We start from the raw sequence: 21,445 nt of genomic DNA on the forward strand, positions 1-21,445 counted from the left end.
CATCATCAGAAGAAATTCAAAGATAATTTACTCTACTGATAATTTACTGATAATGATTTTGGTTATTATCAAGAAAACCATGGAAAATGTCTAGATATCAGCTCTTAAATTAAACTCTTATGAGGTATTTTTTTGTTGTTATGAACAAGAAATTTAAGAAAACAATGGTGGTCTAATATTTTGTCATTGTTATGTTTGATATTTATGTTACCCAGTGCAACACTTGGTTCATGGACGTGTTTTTAATGTTTGAAGTGCTTGAAGTGCAGATTAGCCCACAATGATGGATATCAGTGGGAAAATGCATCAAAAATCAAAAACTGTAAAAATGTATTGAGGATCTTAATTTATGGAGTAAAAACCTTTTTCTTTGATTCATGAAGACTTGTATGTATGGGATGTACTCACTAAAGACAGCTTCGATGGTGTAGGGGACGTCCAGTTTGCCGCTGGAGGCCAAAGCCCCGAGGAAAGCTGCAGCATCATCAGTGCTCTGGAAACACTCAGTGGACTGCTGGAAGCACTGACGGTTGTCCACCTCCATGTGGACCACTGAACTGTAATGGGAAGAGAGAACATACGGACGTCAAGACAGAGCCGTTTTGTACATTGAATCCTTAACCCTTAATAGGGCACTCATTGAAATACTTGAAAATTCCAAATTTCAACCCTAGAGAATATCGGAGGATATTACATACTGCCAGAAATTGTAAAAAAAACAACATATGGACCCAGGGGAGGGGGGTAATATTTTGAGAAAAAAGTTAACGAGATTAAAGTGGCAAATCTAGGTGAAAAAAATGCGCAGATTTATGAGATTTAAAGTGGTGAATCTGCGAGAAAAAGTTTTTTTTTTTCACTTTTTTCTCGTAAATCTGCGACTTTTTTCGCACAGATTTGCCACTTTAAATCTCATAAATCTGCAACTTTTTTTCTTGTAGATTTGCCACTTTAATCTAGTAAATTTGCAACTTTTTCTCAAAATATTAGCCCCCACCCCCCCCGGTTTGTATTTTTATTTTTATTCATACTTAATATGCCCTAATATGCCGTCATAGTCAAGTTCTCCTGGTACAAGTCATTGAAGAATAACTCTGTTTCTAACTGTTTCTTGCAGATTTTTTTTTCTAAATTTTTCATTTTTACATTGGAGGTCCAGGTCAATAAAGTTAATATTATTATATTATTATCATACTGATTGGTCAGATGTCATGGTGTCACTGTCTGTGACGTAGCCTGATCTTTGCTGATTAGCTGGAATAAATCCATGTGGTTCTACGACCAAACAGAGAGACACGGGGACCCAGTTTTGATATCGACTGAAGTTACCAAATACGGTTCTTCGCCCGATAAAGGGTTAAAAATTGGCCCATAGCGCGAGTTACGCCCCCTCGCCAAATTTCAGATTGACAGTAGTTACTAGCACAACAGCTATATGGAGGAGTAGAGGACTTATACGCCAAAACCATTTCCTACAAGTCAGATAGGTATGAAAGGGAAGAAGAAGAAGAAGAAGACCATGATGAATCTGGTTTTGAGAGATCCCAATGCATCAGAATGAGAGGCATGTGTCTATATAGTTATCAGGTAATTAGACACAAAATTAGTGGATGCTCCTCAGGATGAGTGATTAAAAGTTCTGATCAATTTTCAGAAAATGAAAAATTAACTGCAGTTGTCATTATAGAAGGGGAAAATGTTACCCAGTGCAACACTTGGCTCATGGACGTGTTTTTAATGTTTGGAGAAGTTCAGATTACCCCACAATGACGGATATCAGTGGAAAAATGCATCCAAAAATCACTGTAAAAATGTATAGTTATAAAAGATGTCTGAATCTTGTGGCTCACCCTTTGATCTGCAGGTGATCCAGCTCTCTCCTGGCTCTCCTCCTCCCTCCTGCTGCATCATACAGACTCCTCTTCACCACGTTCAGCACTTTGCCGGGAACCTCCGACCACGAATCCACCGAGCGCTTCACGTTGTACTTCTTCAGCTCGTGCTCGTTGCCGTAGTATGGGTACACCATCATCTCGCCCTTGGCGTCCTTCCTGAATATGACGTTGGTGCGGAGGACGCGGCTCAGCTCGCGCAGGAAGCCGAAGGAGTTGTTGAGGAGCTGCTCGGGAGTGATGTGGACCACCAGGACCAGCTGGCCCACGGCCAGCTTCTCCGGCATGTTGTTGGCGCAGTCTAAGCCGTCCCACTCGCACTCAGCGTTGTTGCAGCCCTGGTCGCAGTGGCCGTCTGCGTAGTGGTCCTTACAGTACTGGTCATACAGAGGACTGAAGAGAGAAGGTACAGTTAGAATCGAACAAATACTCGGATCACACTGCTATTGTCAGGAATGGAATCAGAATATAGGGATCTGATAAAAGCCTTCAGTGACTGGAGTCACAAGAACTATCTCCTACTGAACACCTCAAAGATTAAGGAAATGATCATAGATTTCTGCAGGTTCAAGCCCCTCTTCAGCCAGTGAATACCTGTGGGGTGGACATGGAGGTGGTGCCAAGTTAAAAGTATCCAAGTTTATACCTGGATAATAAGTTGGACTGGTCCCTAAACACAGACGCTCTCTCCAAAAAGGGGCAGAGCTCTTTTTCTTAAGAAAGCTCAGATCTGGACTCCAACAATGGCAGTTAGCTGCCTACGAGAGGGTGACGTACTCCCTACTGGATAAACTGGATCAATATATGCTCACTTGGAGCCCTTTTACTGACTGGTTGTCTGTGGGTTAATGGTTGCTGTGACAATGCGGTGTTGTCATTGATTTGGTGTCCTTATCTGTTGAGAGGTGTCAGTGTGGTGGTCTGTGGTTGTGTTTGTTTTGTTTTTATGTTCTTGTTTTTCAACTCATTTACTGAAAAAAAAAGAAAAAACAACAACTTAAGGAGTAAATTTCTGGCCTTGATGGGCCCCTGATTGAATGAATGGATCCTCCCTGTCTGTATTATTTGTTTGTTAAACTTCAATAAAAAGTTAATTACAAAAAAAAGGGAGCTCAGATCTCTGGACATCTAAGATGCTGCAGATGTTTTATCAGTCTGTGGTGGTCGTGTGTTGTTTTATGCTGCAGAGATGCAAGGGGGTTGGACAGACTGGTCTAAAGAGCTGGTTCTGTGGTTGGACACACTGGAGGAGGTGGTGGAGAGATGACCTGTCAAGATGTTCGAGGTCATCTTGAAATACCCGGATCATTGGCTACACAAAACCTTTATGGACCAAAAAAACAGCAGTGGACGACTCCTTTATCTCCGTTGAAGGACGGAGAGATTCAAAAGAGATTCGCTCCTACAGCCATCAGGCTGTCTCATTCTTCAAGAGCTGAATTTCCCCTCAGAATAAATACAGCAATTTTGATTTGATTGATTGATTTGAGTGTCCGCCGATTATTGTAAACAAACCTGCATCGCTATCTGTACACAAAGTGTCCACTGAATTTACCCTCAGGGACAAATAAAGTAATGTTGATTTGATTTGCAAATCATTTTTAATCTTAATTTAAAGTAAAAATGTAATTTTTTTACTCACTTGCACTGTCCCTCCAGATTCTGGCAGTCAAAGCCGTCGTAGAGACATCCGGCGTTGTCACACTGCGAATCGCACTTCCCGTCGTTGAAGTATCTCCAGCACTGCAGCGAGGACGAGCAGTTCTTCCACGGGGCGTCGAAGTTGAGCGAGCAGTCGCCGTTGTCCCAGCCGCACGCGTGGTTGTTACAGAGCACGTCGCAGTACTTGTTGTGCTTGGCTTCCTCGCACTGCGGGATGTGGCAGGTGACCTCCACCTCCACCGGCGGCGGGATGCTGTGGCCGAAGCCGCCTGGGAAGCTGTAGTCCAGGATGTGGCAGCGGAGGCCGTTGAAGTTGGCGGGGCAGACGCAGTGGTAGAACGGCTCCTCCGAGGTGTACTCGCACGTGCCGCCGTTGTAGCAGGGGCTGGAGTTACACGGGCTGTCGGTGGGGTACTGGCACTCGGGACCGGTGAAGGACGGCGTGCACACACACTTGGGACTCTTGTGGCCGGAGATGCAGGTGCCTCCGTTGCGGCAGTGGAGGCTGCCGCAGGCCTGGGCGTCATATTCACATGTGGAGCCAGTAAAACCCTGCACACAAAATAAGAGAAAGATTTTAATTTGGATTCTCCAGGACTGTCCTGGGGGGCGCTGTTCAGTGAGGAAGGAGACTCCTGACAGCTTTATCTGTTGTTGTGTGTGAATGTGTTTGAAGTGTGTTTTAATTTGTGATGAAGCCATGTCAAAGACAAATCTATCTATCTATCTATCTATCTATCTATCTATCTATCTATCTATCTATCTATCTATCTATCTATCTATCTATCTATCTATCTATCTATCTATCTATCTATCTATCTATCTATCTATCTATCTATCTATCTATCTATCTATCTATCCATCCATCCATCCATCCATCCATCCATCCATCCATCCATCCATCCATCCATCCATCCATCCATCCATCCATCCATCCATCCATCCATCCATCCATCCATCCATCCATCCATCCATCCATCCATCCATCCATCCATCCATCCATCATTACATATCTTTGAATTTAACTGCGTTCTTAAATTCTTCAAAACAGGTATTTATGTGGGTAGGTTAAAAATGTGTGTGTGTGTTTGCTTGTGTTATTAAGGGGACACAAATCTCTTCACATGCTTGGATTGTGGGGACACACCTCCTATATGAGGACAAAAATCTGGTCCCCACAAACTTATGCTTTTTTATAGGATAAGGTTAGAGAAAGGGTTGGGCTTAGTGTGTGTGTGTGTGTGTGTGTGTGTGTGTGTGAGAGCATGTATTCTACTCACAGGAGGACATTTGCAGATGAAGCCATGTGGGGTGTTGCTGGCTACAGCGCAGGTTCCACCATTGCGACACGGTTTCTCTTTACATCCATCAAACACTGTGTCACAGCGTTGACCTGCAGACACACATAAAAGGTTCATCATATTATGTAACTGCTGCAAAAGTATCTCCACATTTCACTATGATTTATGTTTAGGGTGGCACATTATCGATTCATCTGTCACATTTGATTGGCACTGCAAGAAAATAGTTGAAATTCAATCTATTATTACATAAGATGAAGAAAAGCTGCAAGATCTTCACATTTGAGATGTTGGAACCAGTAAATATTTGCTACTATATTTGAAAAATATAAACTTACTTACAATAGTATGTTTTCTGTCAATCCTGACCAATTTGTTTAAGCACTATTTCAGTTCAAGCTAAGTTTACTAGTACAGCTCAATATCACGTCGTTACAGGCTCAAAAAAGCAACATTTCCTGAGAAAATGGACATGAATTTGAAAAGAAAATGGATAAAACATCAACAGAAGACATTCAAAGACAATGTACTCAGACAAAAGTTATAAAGAAGTGATTGTAATCCAACAGTAGGATCAGACTGGGCTCAACTCTGATAAAGGGAATCACATATAACAGCAGGGCTGCACCTTCTCTCTCAGTTAGTGGACTAATTGGTTGTTTTGGACTTAGTTGACTAAGATTTCTTTCAAGTCGTTTGGTCATTTTGTAATGTTATTCTTATACTCATCTGACTTGTTTATTTATGAGCACATCCCTGGTAAACACAATAATTAAAGTGGTGCCTTTGCATGATTATTTGTGAAGAAACTTCATTTTAACTTTAACTTTGTGAAGACAAGAAATATTAATACTTTTAAAGGTAAACAAAAAATCTATCTTTTTAATCTGGCTTTTATTTAGTGTCTTATTATTAGCATCTCATTATCTTTTTATCACACATTTATTTATTGTTGCACTGCTTTTTGGAGTCAGCTCTCAAATCTCATTGTACATGTGTATAGTGACAATAAAGGCATTCTACTCTATTCCATTCCATTCTATATTATGCTATTCCATTCTATTCTATTCTATTCCATTCCATTCTATGCTATTCCATTCCATTCCATTCTATGCTATGCTATTCCATTCCATTCTATTCTATTCCATTCTATTCTATTCTATGCTATTCCATTCCATTCTATTCTATTCCATTCCATTCTATGCTATTCCATTCCATTCCATTCTATTCTATTCTATTCCATTCTATTCTATGCTATTCCATTCCATTCCATTCTATGCTATGCTATTCCATTCCATTCTATTCTATTCCATTCTATTCTATGCTATTCCATTCCATTCTATTCTATTCCATTCCATTCTATGCTATTCCATTCCATTCCATTCTATTCTATTCTATTCCATTCTATTCTATGCTATTCCATTCCATTCTATGCTATTCCATTCCATTCCATTCTATTCTATGGTATTCCATTCCATTCCATTCTATTCTATGGTATTCCATTCCATTCCATTCTATTCTATGCTATTCCATTCCATTCCATTCTATGCTATTCCATTCCATTCCATTCTATTCTATGGTATTCCATTCCATTCCATTCTATTCTATGCTATTCCATTCCATTCCATTCTATGCTATTCAATTTCATTCCATTCTATTCCATTCTATGCTATTCCATTCCATTCTATTCTATTCTATTCTATTCCATTCCATTCCATGCTATTCCATTCCATTCCATTCTATGCTATTCCATTCCATTCCATTCTATTCTATTCCATTCTATTCTATGCTATTCCATTCCATTCTATGCAATTCCATTTCATTCCATTCTATGCTATTCCATTCTATTCTATGTTATTCCATTCCATTCTATGCTATTCCATTCCATTCCATTCCATTCTATGCTATTCCATTCCATTCCATTCTATTCTATTCCATTCTATTCTATTCTATTCTATTCTATTCTATTCTATGCTATTCCATTCCATTCTATTCTATTCTATTCCATTCTATTCTATGCTTCCACCTCGTTTTCTAAGCTAAATGTCTGTTTCTCTGTGTACCTGTGTGTCCGGCGCGACACTCGCAGCGGTAGTTGTTGGTGAGCTGGATGCAGCTGTGCGTCCCCCGGGGGTCACATGGGTTGGACAGACACTCGTTGACGTCTCCCTCGCAGCGCTCCCCCACGTAGCCGGCGGAGCAGATGCAGTGGTAGCCTCCCACTCGGTCCACACACTTGCCCTTGTTGAAGCACTTGGGCTCGTTGGTGACGGGGTCGGTGAACGGGTTGCAGTCGTCGATGTTGATCTCACAGTGAACACCTGAGGGAGGTACGGCAGGGGGAGAGGGACAAGTCAGGTCAGCTTTCACTAGACAACTTTGATGCTTTTTCATTTGATCTGTGATTTTCAATGGTTTAACAGGACATCCTTTGTGATAATGTGATGGAATCTACTTTATCTTTATCTACCTCAGTAAGTTATTCCTACATTTTCCAGAGTGACATTCAACAACTTCTAAAGAGAAAATGTAAGATAAAGCAGAGGGCTTTATACATTTATGACAAAATATAACTTCTAAATTACATTTCCAATGCTAACAGGACAGTTAATTTTATTGATTTATTCATTTTTTCCTAAAGGATTGTGACACATAAACAACTAATTTCCATTTTCTCTCTCTTTTTTGGGTTCAAACTGATCTGCTCCTTTTTAAACCCCTGGATATTCTTCAGTAAATATGTATTTTAAAAAAAGGTTTAAGTTAGACTGTTGATTGTTTTTTACAGAGAAGAGATGAGAAGTTTTGTTTTGAAACAAAATTTTGAACTGAGCCATGTCGGTTTTGAAAAAGCTGACTCTGCAGAATGAAACAGACTTAAAAAGTCACAAATAAACAGAATTTAAATTTAATTTAAGTCCTGCTTCTTTAAGATGAGACACTACTGAAAAAAAAAAAATTTTTTTTCATGCACTGGTCAATTTTGAGGTTTTGTCTTCTTTCAGAATAGTGGAAAGAAAACATCCAAAACAAACATTTAGGTGTATATTTTACTATATTTTGTAGATTTCCCCTAAATTCACTAAAAGTTGGCGTTCTATTGCAGCGTGTAGTTTGAACCTCATCATCACAGGCAACAATAGAAAGCTCCCACTCTCCTGCACAATATGTGATTTACATGTTCTATATTGTTGTTGCTGTGAATTAGATTCAACATTTTGTCTTCAAATAGTCATTTCCATTAAAAATGTATAAAAACCTTTAAAGGCCGTTTTCTCAAAATGTGTTTTTTCTCATAAATCTCAACATCGGCTCCACTAAAAGACACCAAAGTTACCAGTTTTATTCCTAACTATATTCTGCAGTTTTTTTGCAGAAGGGTTGGTCAATATATCATCCATACCCTGAATAATAGAACCATTTAATTTAATTTTAACCTTTTAACATGATGAGAATTGATTTTTTTTTTAAAATAGCTTTTGACAGTATTTCCTGATTTATGAAATGATAAAAGGAGACATCCTTCTGAAAAAAAACTTTGAATCTAATATATGAACAAAATAATAACTTTGAAATGTATCCCATGCTCAGATTTATGTCCTGGAAATGTATGCAAATTAGTGCAAATTTAGTGAGCTCACACCTCAATTGCATATATTAACATACACTTTTCAGACAACTTATAATGCAATAAAATATTGTCATAATGTAAATAACAAACTGGGGAAGTATCATAGTGATATCCATAAGTTAAAAAAATCACCCTATTCACCTGTAGTGTCTCCACTAAATGTAACACGTTTTAGGTTTAAACAGAAGAAGGGAGTTAAGTATTAAAGTCGAAATATCGACTGAATAAGAAAAAACAGAGAGACTTAAAAATCATGAATCTATGGCAGCCATTTATGGATTATTATACTAAATATAACCCCATGAAAAAATAACAAATGTAAATTTTGGAAAACTTGACATCCTCCGAGTTGTATTATTAATATTTAAATCTCTTTTATTTGTAAACCTTATTTTTGTTTTGATATTTGATTTGACTCCACCTAGGTTTTTTTGTTTTTTGCGTTTTTTTTATTGCTTTTATTTTTCTACTATCATTCTGTTCTTTCATGTTGATTTTAAGCATACATGAACATGAACATTCTTTATTTTTGTATGTGAACGAAAGAAAAAAACCTCCAATAAAGAGAAGTTTGAAAAAAAAAAAATCACGAATCTAAAAAAAAAAACGTTCTGTCTTCATCTTGGCCTTTTTTTGGTTTACACCAAACTGCGCTGGCACTTGGGGCTGACCTACAGCACACACTCGCTTCATGTGTGAGAGGAAAATCAATGGCGTATTTGACAAGTAGAGGAAAGGATGGAGGCAAGACGAGGAGGAGGAGTTTTGCAGACATGCCCCGGCTGCTGTTAAGCCCTAATTAATGAAGCGTGGAGACAAGGAGGAGAGGATGGAGAGGCAGAGCGGTGTGGAGGAGTGTGTGTGTGGGGTCCGCTGACCTTGGGTTCCCCGGGGACACGAGCATTTGTAGGTATTGATCAGGTCAATGCAGGTGCCCCCGTTCTGGCACGGCTGGGAGAAGCATTCATTGATCTCGTCAGAGCAGTTGGTCCCCACGTATCCTGGCATGCACTGAGAGAGAGAAGAAGAAGAAGAAGAAGAAGAAGACGAGGAGGAGGAGGAAGAAAAGGAAGGCAGAGAGGGAAAAGTCCAATCAATGTCTGACATAAAACAAAGATGTTTTTTTTGTTTACCTGGCTGTTTTCTGGCCTCCATCCTGCCAAGGCCAGCAGATCCTTTATTCCAGAGGAGATTAACATAACCAAGCGGTTTGTTTGCTATTTATAACCTGGCTTCTTCATTAGGAAACAGTTGTTTTAGCTAAAAGGAAACCTTCTGTGCATCCAGGCATTTTAACTCATTATACAAGAAGTTAGATAATGTAATAAGACCGCTGAAAATTCCACGTGGAGTGACATTTAAGACTCGATTTGCAATTTAAATCAAAAACAAATTAAAAGGAGCAACATGATTGGACTCATTTTCAGCTGAAAAATGTAACAACACAAAGTCATATTTAATTAAATTTTTGCAAGTTATTATAACAAGGTAAAATAATATGAGTTTATACATTTTATAATTCTATTTAGACCCGATGCATTCTGTTTAGGGATGCAATTTAGGATTATTTTCATTAATTGATTATTTGCTTGGTCAATAAAATGTCAAAAATAAAAAAAATGTTCATCCCAGTTTCTTAAAATCCAAGATGATGTTTTCAAATGTTTTTTTTGTAAGTAAAACTGGAAATTCTGCATAAAAATGACATTAAAATGTAAACTATGATTAATCGCTTATCAAAATAGGTTTTTCTAATCGCTCAACTAATGGATTAGTCGACTAATCATTGTAGCTCTAATTCTGATAAGATTAACATAAAAAGATTGCAGTGAACAACTGCCAAAAAATATGGACTAAAACAGAAGATTTGTTGCAATAAAAACTAGTTTTGAATTCTGGAAATGATCAGATTTATCTTTTAAAAGACTTTTGGTCTGGAATCTAATCCTACAAATAGCATAACAGTAAAACTATTAGTGTAGCCTTATCTTTCTCTGCAACTATGCAGAAATAACAGGTTTAAACCGACTTAATAGACATGCAAAAAAAAACCTTAGTGCCGTTACCTTGCAGGAGTATCCACCCAAAAAGTCGGTGCAGGTGGCTCCGTTCTGGCAGGGGTTGGGGGTGCATTCGTCCACCTGCTCCTCACAGTAGCTTCCAGTGTATCCCACCTGGCAGTGGCAGTAGTGAACGTTTCCTGCGTCCAGACACTGACCCGAGTTACGGCACAGGTGGGCGACTTCCACTCCTGCACAGAGAGGACGAGCCAGTGAGCTTTTCATCTTCATACTGATTCATACTCAACAGATGATGTGGTTTTTCCTCCCGTCTTACCTCTCTGTTTGGCTGCCACTTCACAGGAGACACTCGGGACGTCACAGTAAAGTCCCGACCAGCCCGTCTCACACTCGCAGCTGTAGGTGGTTCCTCTCTGCCAGCACGTTCCCCCGTTCTTACAGGGGGACGAGTCGCACCAACGGACCAAGTTCTGAAAGGTTCAAACACATTGACACTTATCAGTAAATCACTTTTATCAATGTGAAACATCCCAAACAGCTTTGTTGTGGTCATTTTCAAGTCAAAAGAAGTGTAAAAGTCTTCTATTCTAACTGCACAATGACTTATAAGAATTTTTAAGTATCCAAGACATAAAAAAAACAACTAACTTTTCAACCCAATTGTACGACGGCATACTAGGGCCAAGTATGGAAAAGAAAAAGTACAGACCCGGGAGAGGGGGGTAATATTTTGAGAAAGTAGTCGCAAATTTATAAGATTAAAAGTTGCAAATCTCTGAGAAAAAAGTGGCAGCTTTATTAGATTAAATGTGGCAAATCTACAGGAAAAAAGTAGCAGATTTATAAGAAAAAAGTGGCATAGATGTAACTAGCGATTTCCTTGCATCTGTCCATTGCGTTGTGGTTCCTGGTGCAGAAGAGCTATCACCTCATCCAAATTAGTACAGTGTTTTCTTCTGAATAGGCCCAATTCACAGCATTGTATCTTCAAAGTCTGGATACTTATGATAATATGGTAATTCTGAGCTTAAACGACAAATATTTCCTTTTTGCTAAATCTGATTGCAAAGTAAAATATGATTAAGTCACTCCCTGCAGACATAATACAAGGCATGTGGCAGCTTCTGTGGTGATGTAGTTATTGAAAAACAAAACACTAGCCTATTTTTCCAACTTTTTATCTCATAAATCGGCTACTTTGTTTCTTGTGGATTTGCCACTTTTTTCTCGAAAGAATAATCCCTTCCCCCAGGTCCGTATTTATTAATTTTTTCATACTTGGCCTTAGTACACCATCGTACAATTGATCCTATTTTGACGCAGAAAACCAGACACTTGATTAGAGATCTGACTTGAATAAAACGTCACAGACAAACTAAGTCAAAGCCTCGTCTCCGTCCTCCTACCTGACAGTTGACCCCGATGTATCCGTGTGGGCAGGTGCACTTGTATGTGCCGTAGCTGTCCTGGCAGGTGCCCCCGTTGAGGCAGGGTTTGGAGTCGCACTCGTTGATGTCGTGCTGGCAGTAGCTCCCGGTGAAGCCCGGCGGACACAGACACGTGAAGGTGTTGATGCCGTCCACACAGGTGCCGCCATTGAAGCAGGAGCTGCAGAAAAAGAAAGAAAGATTGCAAACGAGTTTCTGCAAGTATTCTGCAGCTTTTTAGGAAGCTTTATTTGAGATTGTGTGAAGCTGCAGGCTAATTCACATCTGCTTTATGCACAGAAAGTGAACCTAAGAACCCTTTTCTTCTTAAATAAAGCAATGCATTACTAGTTTTGACATTTTAACAAACAACTCTACAGTTGCAGGCTCATTTAGAGTTCAGGCTCCTTTTTAAGGGACAGCTGCAATGTGAGGGATGTTGATGCACATCAGTACTCCACCAGAGGGGGCAGTGGTGGACCAGAAAATGACTTCTACATTAACAAGTGGATGAAAGTGAACCTGTTGATCCTGAACAGATGCCCCTCACTCACCAATCTGTGTAACTGAGCTCTCCTGTCTGTCTTATCTTCATAAAATAAAACCTGTGTGGTCTAAATGTGACGCTGTGTGTGATCTGTGCACCTCTCCGTGCAGTCCGGAGTGTTGTTTTCACAGTGGATGCCGCTGAAGCCTGGCGGGCAGGTACACGTGTAGCTGTTGACGCAGTCGGTGCAGTTGGCTCCGTTCTTGCACGGGTTGCTCTCGCACTCGTTGATGTCCTCCTCACACTTTGTGCCCCGGAAGCCTGGTAGGCAGGTGCACAGGAAGCCGTTCACCTCGTCCTTGCAGAGGCCTCCGTTGCTGCAGGGGTCTGTGGGAGGAGGGATGAGGGAAAGCATTCAATTTAGCTCAGTGAATCAGATTTGAGGTCTTTCCTTTAATTTAACCTTTATTTAACCAGGTCGGTCCCACTGAGACACAAAGACCTCTTTTTCAGGGGAAGCCTGGCCAAGACAGCAGCAGGGTTAAACGTTACAACAATAAGACAGACAGTGCATCATGACAAGAACAGACAATAAAACATGGACGTACAATAAAATACAAGCAAGCCAGACAACACAGTAAGATAGGCATGGACAGTACAAGATCATGACATCATAAAAAACAAGTGCAAAGGCGATACGAGTCTGCTTCCAGATCTCTCAAGAGTTTTTTAAAGGATGTGAGCGTAATAAGGTCCTGCAGATTGAGACTGCTCTGGAGCAGATTCCAGGATGAGGGAGCCCGATACATAAAAGCCTGTTTACCGAGTACGGTGCGGACTTTGGGAACAGTCAACCGGTACGTATCGTTGGAACGAAGACTGTAGGTGCTATGGGTCCTGTTAACCCATTGACGCCTAAAACTTCCTGTAAAACCTCTGGGCGATTTTAAAATAAGCCCCTAAAACCTGAAGTTTTTCTGGAAATTCATCAGAAGTGTAAACGCTTCTACTAAATAATAGATTTTTCAGCCTCTGTAGCAGATAGAAATGAAATTCAAAAAGTATTTGAGAGCTTATACAAATACTACAAAACGACGTAAACGCTTTCCAGGCTTCAATGGGTTAATGTAGTCACACAGGTATGTGGGGAGTAAACCTAGAATGGCCTTATAAATGAAACAATGCCAGTGAGTAAACCTGCGAGCGGCTAAGGACGGCCACTCAACCCGGGCATATAAGGAGCAGTGATGTGTGAGAGCTTTGCAGCCTGTAACAAACCTCAAGGCACCATGGTACACAGTATCAAGGGATTGAAGACAATGTAGTTCTTGGTATTTAATCTACAGGATATTGAATAAGCAAGAGAAACGTACTGGGCTTGCAGTCATCGATGTTGCTTTCACAGTTGCGTCCGCTGAAGCCCGGCTTGCAGGCACAGTGGTAGCTGCCCAAAGTGTTCTGACAGGTTGCTCCATTACGACACGGGTTCTTCACACACTCTTTGATGTCCACCTCACATGTTTGGCCTTGGAGGGGAGAAAAGAGGAAGATATTGTTTATTTTACCTCTTCTTTCATTTTGAAATGGTGGCACAAAAACAAGTGCAGGGCACATGAATAACAGGATAAGACAACACGTAGTTGTTTTCCAGGTGGGAGAATACATACACATGTACATAAACCGTCAGAATACTAATTATATTCAATTGTATTTCATTTGTTAGTTGCTTTCTGGAGTTAAATGCATACGATTTTTACTGCAAGCTGTACTGTGTATGTTGGTGTAATTGACAAACTGTTGTGATTTTGATTTTTCATATAACTATATATATATATCATATGAAAAATGAACAAATGATCTAGTGTAAATCAGTCAGGTGGTAAATATCACCCTCAGTCTCCCAGTGGGATTTTTTTTTTTACCATGATATCAAAATGCTTATCACTGTTATTGGTATCAACTACTAAAATTCTGGTATTGTGTCAAACTTAAACTCAGCTATGGGCTCATTAAAATGTGTTCTTTTTTCAATTGATTCTGGTATTTCTGCAGGTGAGTTCTTGCAGAAATACTGAGATTTTTTGTTAAATGTGACTTTTAGAAACTGTATTTCTGTCTTCCATTCGTCTCTGTTTTCAGAACTGAACCATCTTTCTGCTGAGGATAAAAAGTAAAGGACACACAGGTGTGTAGACATTATATTTCACCTTGCCATCCTTCAGGACAGTTGCAGGAGAAGCTCTGATAGTCCTCCGACTCCTGACACACTCCTCCATGCTTGCAGGGTTTGGAGCTGCAGGGCGCCATCAAAGTCTCACAGTTCTCTCCTGTAACACACACAAACACAAACACACACCTTTAATTAACATAAATTGCATTTGTAACGTGCTTAACATGAAGCTTCCCCGTGTGATATCACGTAGGAGTCATGAACTTGGAGATAACCCAAACCAAATGGACACAGAATCATCTTTCAATCAGTGCTATCAGAAGATTTTAGCCAGGTTCTGTCAGTGCGAGAGGCCTGCGGAGACATTTCCCTATCTGTTTCCATAACACACGGCTCTTACAGGAAGCCGGCTCCGGTTTCCGCCCATTGTGAAGCCATTTGCTGTTCTGTGAGACAGGAAGCAGGCAAACAGGAAATGTGTCAAGCAACCCGTTCCCACCCCGGCACAAGCAAAAGCCTTTTATTATCCAAAGTCCTGTGGATTTTTCCGAAAAGACGACTCGACAAATACAAGAAAATTTGCCCTTAGCCTTTCCATCATTATCTGTTTTGTCAAATAATAAGAGAGATGATATGAAAATATTTTCCAGCTCTCTTATCGGGGATGCTTTTGTGCCACAGAGGAGCAGAGTGAGTCAGAGGTTCGGTGTCTTTGAGCCCTAAAGGAAGTCTTGCTGTTGAACTTTACTCGACAGATATTTCATCCGCCGCACGTTTTTCCGCTTCGCCGAATAACTTAAAGCACACAGACAGTGGAAACTGCCCGCCTCCTGCATGCAGCAAGGAAATGCCAGACCACCATGCCAACACATGGGTGTATCAAATATTTTCAATAATATTTTCATACCCGTGTACGGCAGGATGCAGTTGCACTTGTAGCCGGCGACGTCGTCCATGCACGTCCCCTGGTTGAGGCACGGGTTGGAGGCACATTCATTGATGTTTGTCTGGCAGTTTGGTCCTGCAGACAAGATATTACATAGTTTAAATTGAAGGTTAAAAGTCAAGTGGTAGTGGAAGTAAGAGTGGTTTCGATGACAAACACGTGATAATTCAAGCCGAAAAACATCAACAAATACTGACCGGTGAATCCCATGCGACAGGTGCAGACGTATCCACTGGTCATGTCCTTGCAGGTGCCTCCATTCATGCACGGGTTGGATTCACACTCATTGTTGTTGATGTCACAGTTTTTACCACTCCAGCCAGAATCACACAGGCATTTATAGCTAGAAAAGGGGAGACAACGTGTGAAAAATCTCAGTGTTAAAATCTTATTTATAGTCATGGAAAACATTTTTAGACCATTGTTTTCTTCAATTTCCTGTTCATTTTAATGCCAGGTACAACTAAAAGTATACTTGTTTGGACAAAGAGCTGATATCTAGCCATTTCCCATTGTTTTCTTCATAATAACCAAAATCATTATCAAGAAAACCATGGAAAATGGCTAGATATCAGCTCTTAAATTAAACTCCTATGAGCTATTTTTGTTGTTGTCATTATATTTGTCCAAACAAATGTACCTTTAGTTGTACCAGGCATTAAAATGAACAAGAAATTGAAGAAAACAAGGTCTAATAATTTTCTCCATGACTGTATTTATTCCTGGTGGTCCTATAATGCGACTGAAAGATGTTTTTTCTTACCCGTTGATCTTGTCCTCACAGTGGCCGTGGATGCAGGGGTTGCTGAGGCACTCGTTGACCTGCGAGAAGCAGGTGGTGTCATGGTAACCTTCCGGACACACGCAGGTGAAGCCGTTGATGCCGTCGATGCAGGTGCCGCCGTTGTGGCAGGGGTTGATGGCACACTCGTCGATGTTGATGTTACACATGGTGCCTGAGAGAGAGAGAGAGGATGCTTTGTTATGTTTTCTGGAGAAATCTTAAAGCAACAGTTCTCTGTTATATGACATTCTGAGAGTTAGATGAGAAGATTGATACCACTCTTGTGTTTTAAATATGTAGTTGGAGTCTGCAGGCAACTAGCCTAGCTTAGCATAAAGAGGGAAAGCCTAACGCTCCGAAATCTCACACTGCAAAAAAGGGTTGTCTAAAAACAAGATAAAAACACTAAATCTGAGGGAAATTGATGCATGGACAGATAATTGCACTTGACAAGATTTCTTGAATTAAGATTGTTAAATCTAGAAACAAGCATGTTGAACACTTAAAATAAGAAATTAAATTATCTAACACTTCTTAATCTAAATTGTTGTTTTAAGCTAAGCTAACCGTTTCCGTGCTAAAGCTTCATCCTTTCTTTTTAAACTTTTACTTTATTGCAAGAGTTAATAGACATTAAAATTTGTTTACACATCATGTTCTTCATACTTACAGCATTCCTGCAAGAAAATATGTTGTATAGTGAGTAACTACTTGTAGAATTTGAATGAACAATAAAGTAAATAAGTATATAAAAGCATATGGAAAATAATAATAATGTAATAATATACATTTAGGGGTTTATTTTACCACACATTGTCTTTTTGTGTCTGTAGATTTCTCCTAAATCAACCAAAAGTTGCATTAGACAATGCCTCATTTACATATTTAAATAGAAAATGGAGAAAATGTGAAAAAATGTCCTAATGTAAGAAATCAACTGGAGACAGTTCACCCAATTCACTGATAAACATGAATAAATATTATTTTTCATGGAGATATCTATTAGTTAAACATGGACAGATATAGAAGTGTTTTTTTATCTTCTCATCTAACTTTAATAAAGTGAATGAAGATAAACCCCAAAATGTAAAACTTTTCCTGTAAATGATGTAATCAGCTCACATAATGTCTTTATTGGTGTACATATAGTAAAGTGTTGGGCTTTGCAATAACTACAATAACTTCTGTAACACCTGTCAACAGGATGATTTTGCACTTTCTGTGAAGTATTATTTTTAAATAAACAATGACATCCCACACAGCAACACACAAATCCGCCACACAATGAAGTCTATATCTCAGTGCAGCGAATGTATCCATTTCTAGAAACATGAGGGGTTTTAAGTCCCTCTTTGTCGGCCACTTGAAGCGTTGACGCCATTCAGCCTGGTGCCACGCATAACATAAAGGCAGCCCATTTAGCTTTAAAGCAGGGACCGGCTTCCAAGCTTTTAAAAGCTCAACTTTCAGGAATCTTTCAGGGAATCTTTTCTCCTGCTCAGATCCCAGGTGACTGTGTGTGCCACAGTGTGTGTGTGTGTGTGTGTGTCCTCTCTTTGTACCGGAGGGCAGCTCGCGTTGTCCTAACAGCAGCAGGTTGGGGACAGGGTGGAGCTGGAAAGTGACACCGGTCGAGCCTCAGAGGAGCGTGCTCGCTCGCTCGCCATCTGTCACCCTCCCCATCAAGACCCTCCAAATCCTCAACCTTAAACACTCATTTTGTCTAGCGGTCACCTGAGACAGCAACCTTGTTTAATCTGTCTCCCCTTTTGTTCCACTTTATTGTATAATTTGACGTACATATTATCTGCAGGGATGTACTGTTGGAAGTATTTGTTGTCCTGAATATCAGATTTATTATTTATTATTTTTTATTGTTAAAAATCTTATATCACATACTTTATATGCTATATTAAAAGTGGGAACCAGCCCACGATATGATTTGATAAGATAAGATAAGATAAGATAAGATAAGATAAGATAAGATAAGATAAGATAAGATATTACTTTATTTATCCCGCAGTGGGGAAATTTAGTTGTCACAAAAGCTCAAGATACTGACACACATATATATACGAACAGAATAAGAATATAAAAAATAAGAATTGTAGATACATTTGGAGTCTGTGCAGTGATGGGGCTTAGGCGCCAAGTTCCCACCCATAACAATCACCCAGAGCACGAAGACGCTGTCAATCAAGGCATAAGACCCCTGTTTTATAGCATCAAATAACTAATTAACACCAAACTAACCAGGAAAAAATGCACTTGAACATATAGAATGTGATAAAAACGACCTAAAATGTCAGAAACTATCTTTGCCCCATCCGCTAACATGGAGGTGGGTGGGGCTTATGAGCTATACTGCAGCCAGCCACTAGGGGGCGATCGATGCAGCGCTGTCAGGTCGTCTATCTTTACATACAGTCAGTGGTTTTAACTCTCAGTTTTCAGGGCTTACCGGTGTAGCCGGGTTCACAGGCGCACTCATAGCCGTTGATCTTGTCGATGCAGGTCCCGTAGTCACAGGGATTGCTCTTGCAGTCGTCGATGTTGATTTCACAGTTGATTCCTGTCAGAAAATGCCGTTAAGTATCCTCAAATATCAGCAAAAGCAGTATAGTTTGCAGCTGTACGTGTTCTATGTGTGTACCTGTGGTGCCCTTGGGGCAGCTGCAGATGTAGGAGTTCTCTCGGTCCTGGCAGGTTCCTCCGTTCCTGCACGGCTGGCTCAGACACTCGTTGATGTTGGTCTCACACAGCCGCCCGGTGTATCCGGGTTTGCAGTGGCAGCTGAAGGAGGCCAGGCCGTCGATGCAGGTGCCGTAGTGGCACGGGTCCGAGTGACACTCGTCGATGTCTGTCTCACAGTGTCGGCCAGTATAACCTGGAAAAAAGATTCGTTTTTTTAATGATTTCTCCTATTTTTTATATCTAATTGCAAACTTCTGCCTTCCTCTCCCTTTTTGAAGGCCCCTTTAAAGTTTCGACATCTCTAGTTTCAGCTTTTGTTAAAACTTGTTTACCCTCAGTGCACTCGCAGGTGTACTTGTTTGGTCCGTCTGTGCACTTGGCGCCATTTTTGCACGGCGTGCTGGCACACTCGTCGATGTCTATCTGGCAGAGGTTCCCAGTGAAGCCTGGAAAAACAACAAGAGGGTGTTACTGTGTGCATGCAAGCATGAAGGAGTGTGTGTGTGTGTGTGTGTGTGTGCATGTGTGTGTGTGTGTGTGTGTGTGTTACAGACATGGCTACTGTGTTCTCACCATTTGAAACCAGTCCCACTCATAATCCTGAGCCCATGCTGTAAGAGCTCTCAACGAATCAGAAATCTGCATGTTAATTAACAACTGCGCAACACTACAAACTCTCTATTTTCCCTTTCACTTCTTTTCAGCACGACTCCAAAAGGAGACGAGGGGGGAGGGAGGGAAAGAAATGAGGGAAGAATGAAAGTTGCGAGGCCTCCTGACCAAGGGGTGAGAGACAAAGGAAGGCCTGTCTGCTCAACGCAACGCCAAACTGAGCCCGTTGCCTCTTTTGTCCCCCCAAACTTTTCCATCACAATGCGCATTCTCCTGTCTTGCTTTCACCCCTCTCTCCTCCCCCTCCTCCGCTCCCTGCCCGCCTCCAAAAAGAACCGGCTTGACCTTTGACCCTGCACTTTTCAAACTCCTCGTCATTCAAAATCAACCAGCAGGCTTTCTCCTTTTCTTTTTCCCGGAGTTATTCTCATCTCAGATATTTTCTTCTCGTCTCCCCTCTGTCACACGATGGTACAGTCCGGCGACTAGTAGGATGTTGTCTGATGAAGAGATAAAGTCCTACTTCCCCCCGCTCCTCCTCCTCTCCTCCTCCTCCTCCTCCTGCTCCACCACAGGAACACACAGGTGGTTTAAGCTAAAAAGACAGACTCGGTTGCAGCTAATCCGGTGAGGAAATATTTGTGCGGCTGGTGGCGAGCTGATTTCTCCCAGCGGACTTTGCAGGAACCATTCATTGAAGACTACAGTGCAGACAGAGTGGAGACACGCATACATGTGTGTTTTCACTTGCACACATTTGTACGGAAACAAAAACTTCAATAAGAACATATCTGGGGCTCAGCATAAGAAAAAGTTGCTTAAAAAAATAAAAAATGAATACCACTTTCTAGGGGGGTTAATAAGTCAGAACTACTGGCTTTATTAATTCAAAATAAATCATTTACTGATGATTTTTTATTCACAAATTAAAACTACTTTTGGGTTGCCAGGTTAGGAAACAACTGATGAACCATTAATGATTGCTTAACAGCATAATTACCAAGGAGAAATGATAAACACCACTGTCACTATCAGGCACTGTTTATAAATGGTTTATAAGTAAAAAATGAATAAATAACCCACAAATAGTTGATAAATTACTTATAAAATACTAATAAAAACACATTTTAGAGAGAGCGAGGTAGGAAAAATCTCTTCTTTGCTAATCATGCTTATGAATGTTGGTCAGTGATCATTAATAAATGCTTAATGAACTATTAATGAATGGATTTTTTGTCCAAATACTCTTGAAGCACTTTGTCAGAAGGTAAGCCGTCAAATGAGCCAATGGTATTTTTCACAATCTGGTAACCCAAAAGGTGTTATTAATTGCTAAAACTGATCAATAATTTATTATTAAAACATATGTTAACTATTATAAAAGCCACTAAAACCTAGATTTTTTTGTTTCACATGAATTTTATCAACTGTCTCATCCTCTGAGTCCCTGATATTTTATTTTATTCCATTTTCTTTGTATGTACATACGTTCATACATATTAAATATGTTTTACAGGTGACTGTACTGCAGGACAGATTCAAAAAAAGATGGGACATTGTCTAAAATGTAGATATAACAGAATATGATAATTTGCTCATCCTTGCACGCTGTAAACTGTACAAAGAGAATATATTTCATGTTTAAACTGAGTGTAAATATGCATCGAATTCTGAATATGATATTTACGTTTCAGACTGTGTCTTAACTTTTTGGGGATTTGGGATCGTATTTTGGGGTCAACAAAGGGAGAAGTGGTATCAAACGATTATTTGTCAACACTTTTTTCTACTCAGTGTGTGTTTTTATGCAACTTATAT

At 40.1% G+C, this 21,445-nt stretch overlaps 1 protein-coding gene across 2 annotated transcripts in view; it reads right to left on the minus strand.

Annotated features, from left to right (window-relative positions):
• Positions 1-21,445, minus strand: part of LOC131974505 (neurogenic locus notch homolog protein 1-like) — a 62,648-nt gene that overhangs the window by 9,311 nt on the left and 31,892 nt on the right. For both annotated transcript variants that reach the window (XM_059336830.1, XM_059336829.1), the window contains exons 10-27: positions 19,348-19,461; positions 18,975-19,208; positions 18,783-18,893; positions 16,301-16,493; positions 15,735-15,880; positions 15,499-15,612; positions 14,629-14,748; positions 13,795-13,947; positions 12,580-12,808; positions 11,914-12,115; positions 10,824-10,977; positions 10,553-10,737; positions 9,365-9,497; positions 6,919-7,176; positions 4,835-4,947; positions 3,535-4,106; positions 1,851-2,285; positions 409-557 (exon numbers count right to left, since the gene is read on the minus strand). In XM_059336830.1, coding sequence (XP_059192813.1) covers positions 409-557; positions 1,851-2,285; positions 3,535-4,106; positions 4,835-4,947; positions 6,919-7,176; positions 9,365-9,497; positions 10,553-10,737; positions 10,824-10,977; positions 11,914-12,115; positions 12,580-12,808; positions 13,795-13,947; positions 14,629-14,748; positions 15,499-15,612; positions 15,735-15,880; positions 16,301-16,493; positions 18,783-18,893; positions 18,975-19,208; positions 19,348-19,461 — 3,615 coding nt within the window. The remainder of the gene's footprint in view (positions 1-408; positions 558-1,850; positions 2,286-3,534; positions 4,107-4,834; positions 4,948-6,918; positions 7,177-9,364; positions 9,498-10,552; positions 10,738-10,823; positions 10,978-11,913; positions 12,116-12,579; positions 12,809-13,794; positions 13,948-14,628; positions 14,749-15,498; positions 15,613-15,734; positions 15,881-16,300; positions 16,494-18,782; positions 18,894-18,974; positions 19,209-19,347; positions 19,462-21,445) is intronic.

This window comes from Centropristis striata, chromosome 7, assembly GCF_030273125.1.
Source record: "Centropristis striata isolate RG_2023a ecotype Rhode Island chromosome 7, C.striata_1.0, whole genome shotgun sequence".
NCBI classification, from domain to species: Eukaryota; Metazoa; Chordata; class Actinopteri; order Perciformes; family Serranidae; genus Centropristis; species Centropristis striata.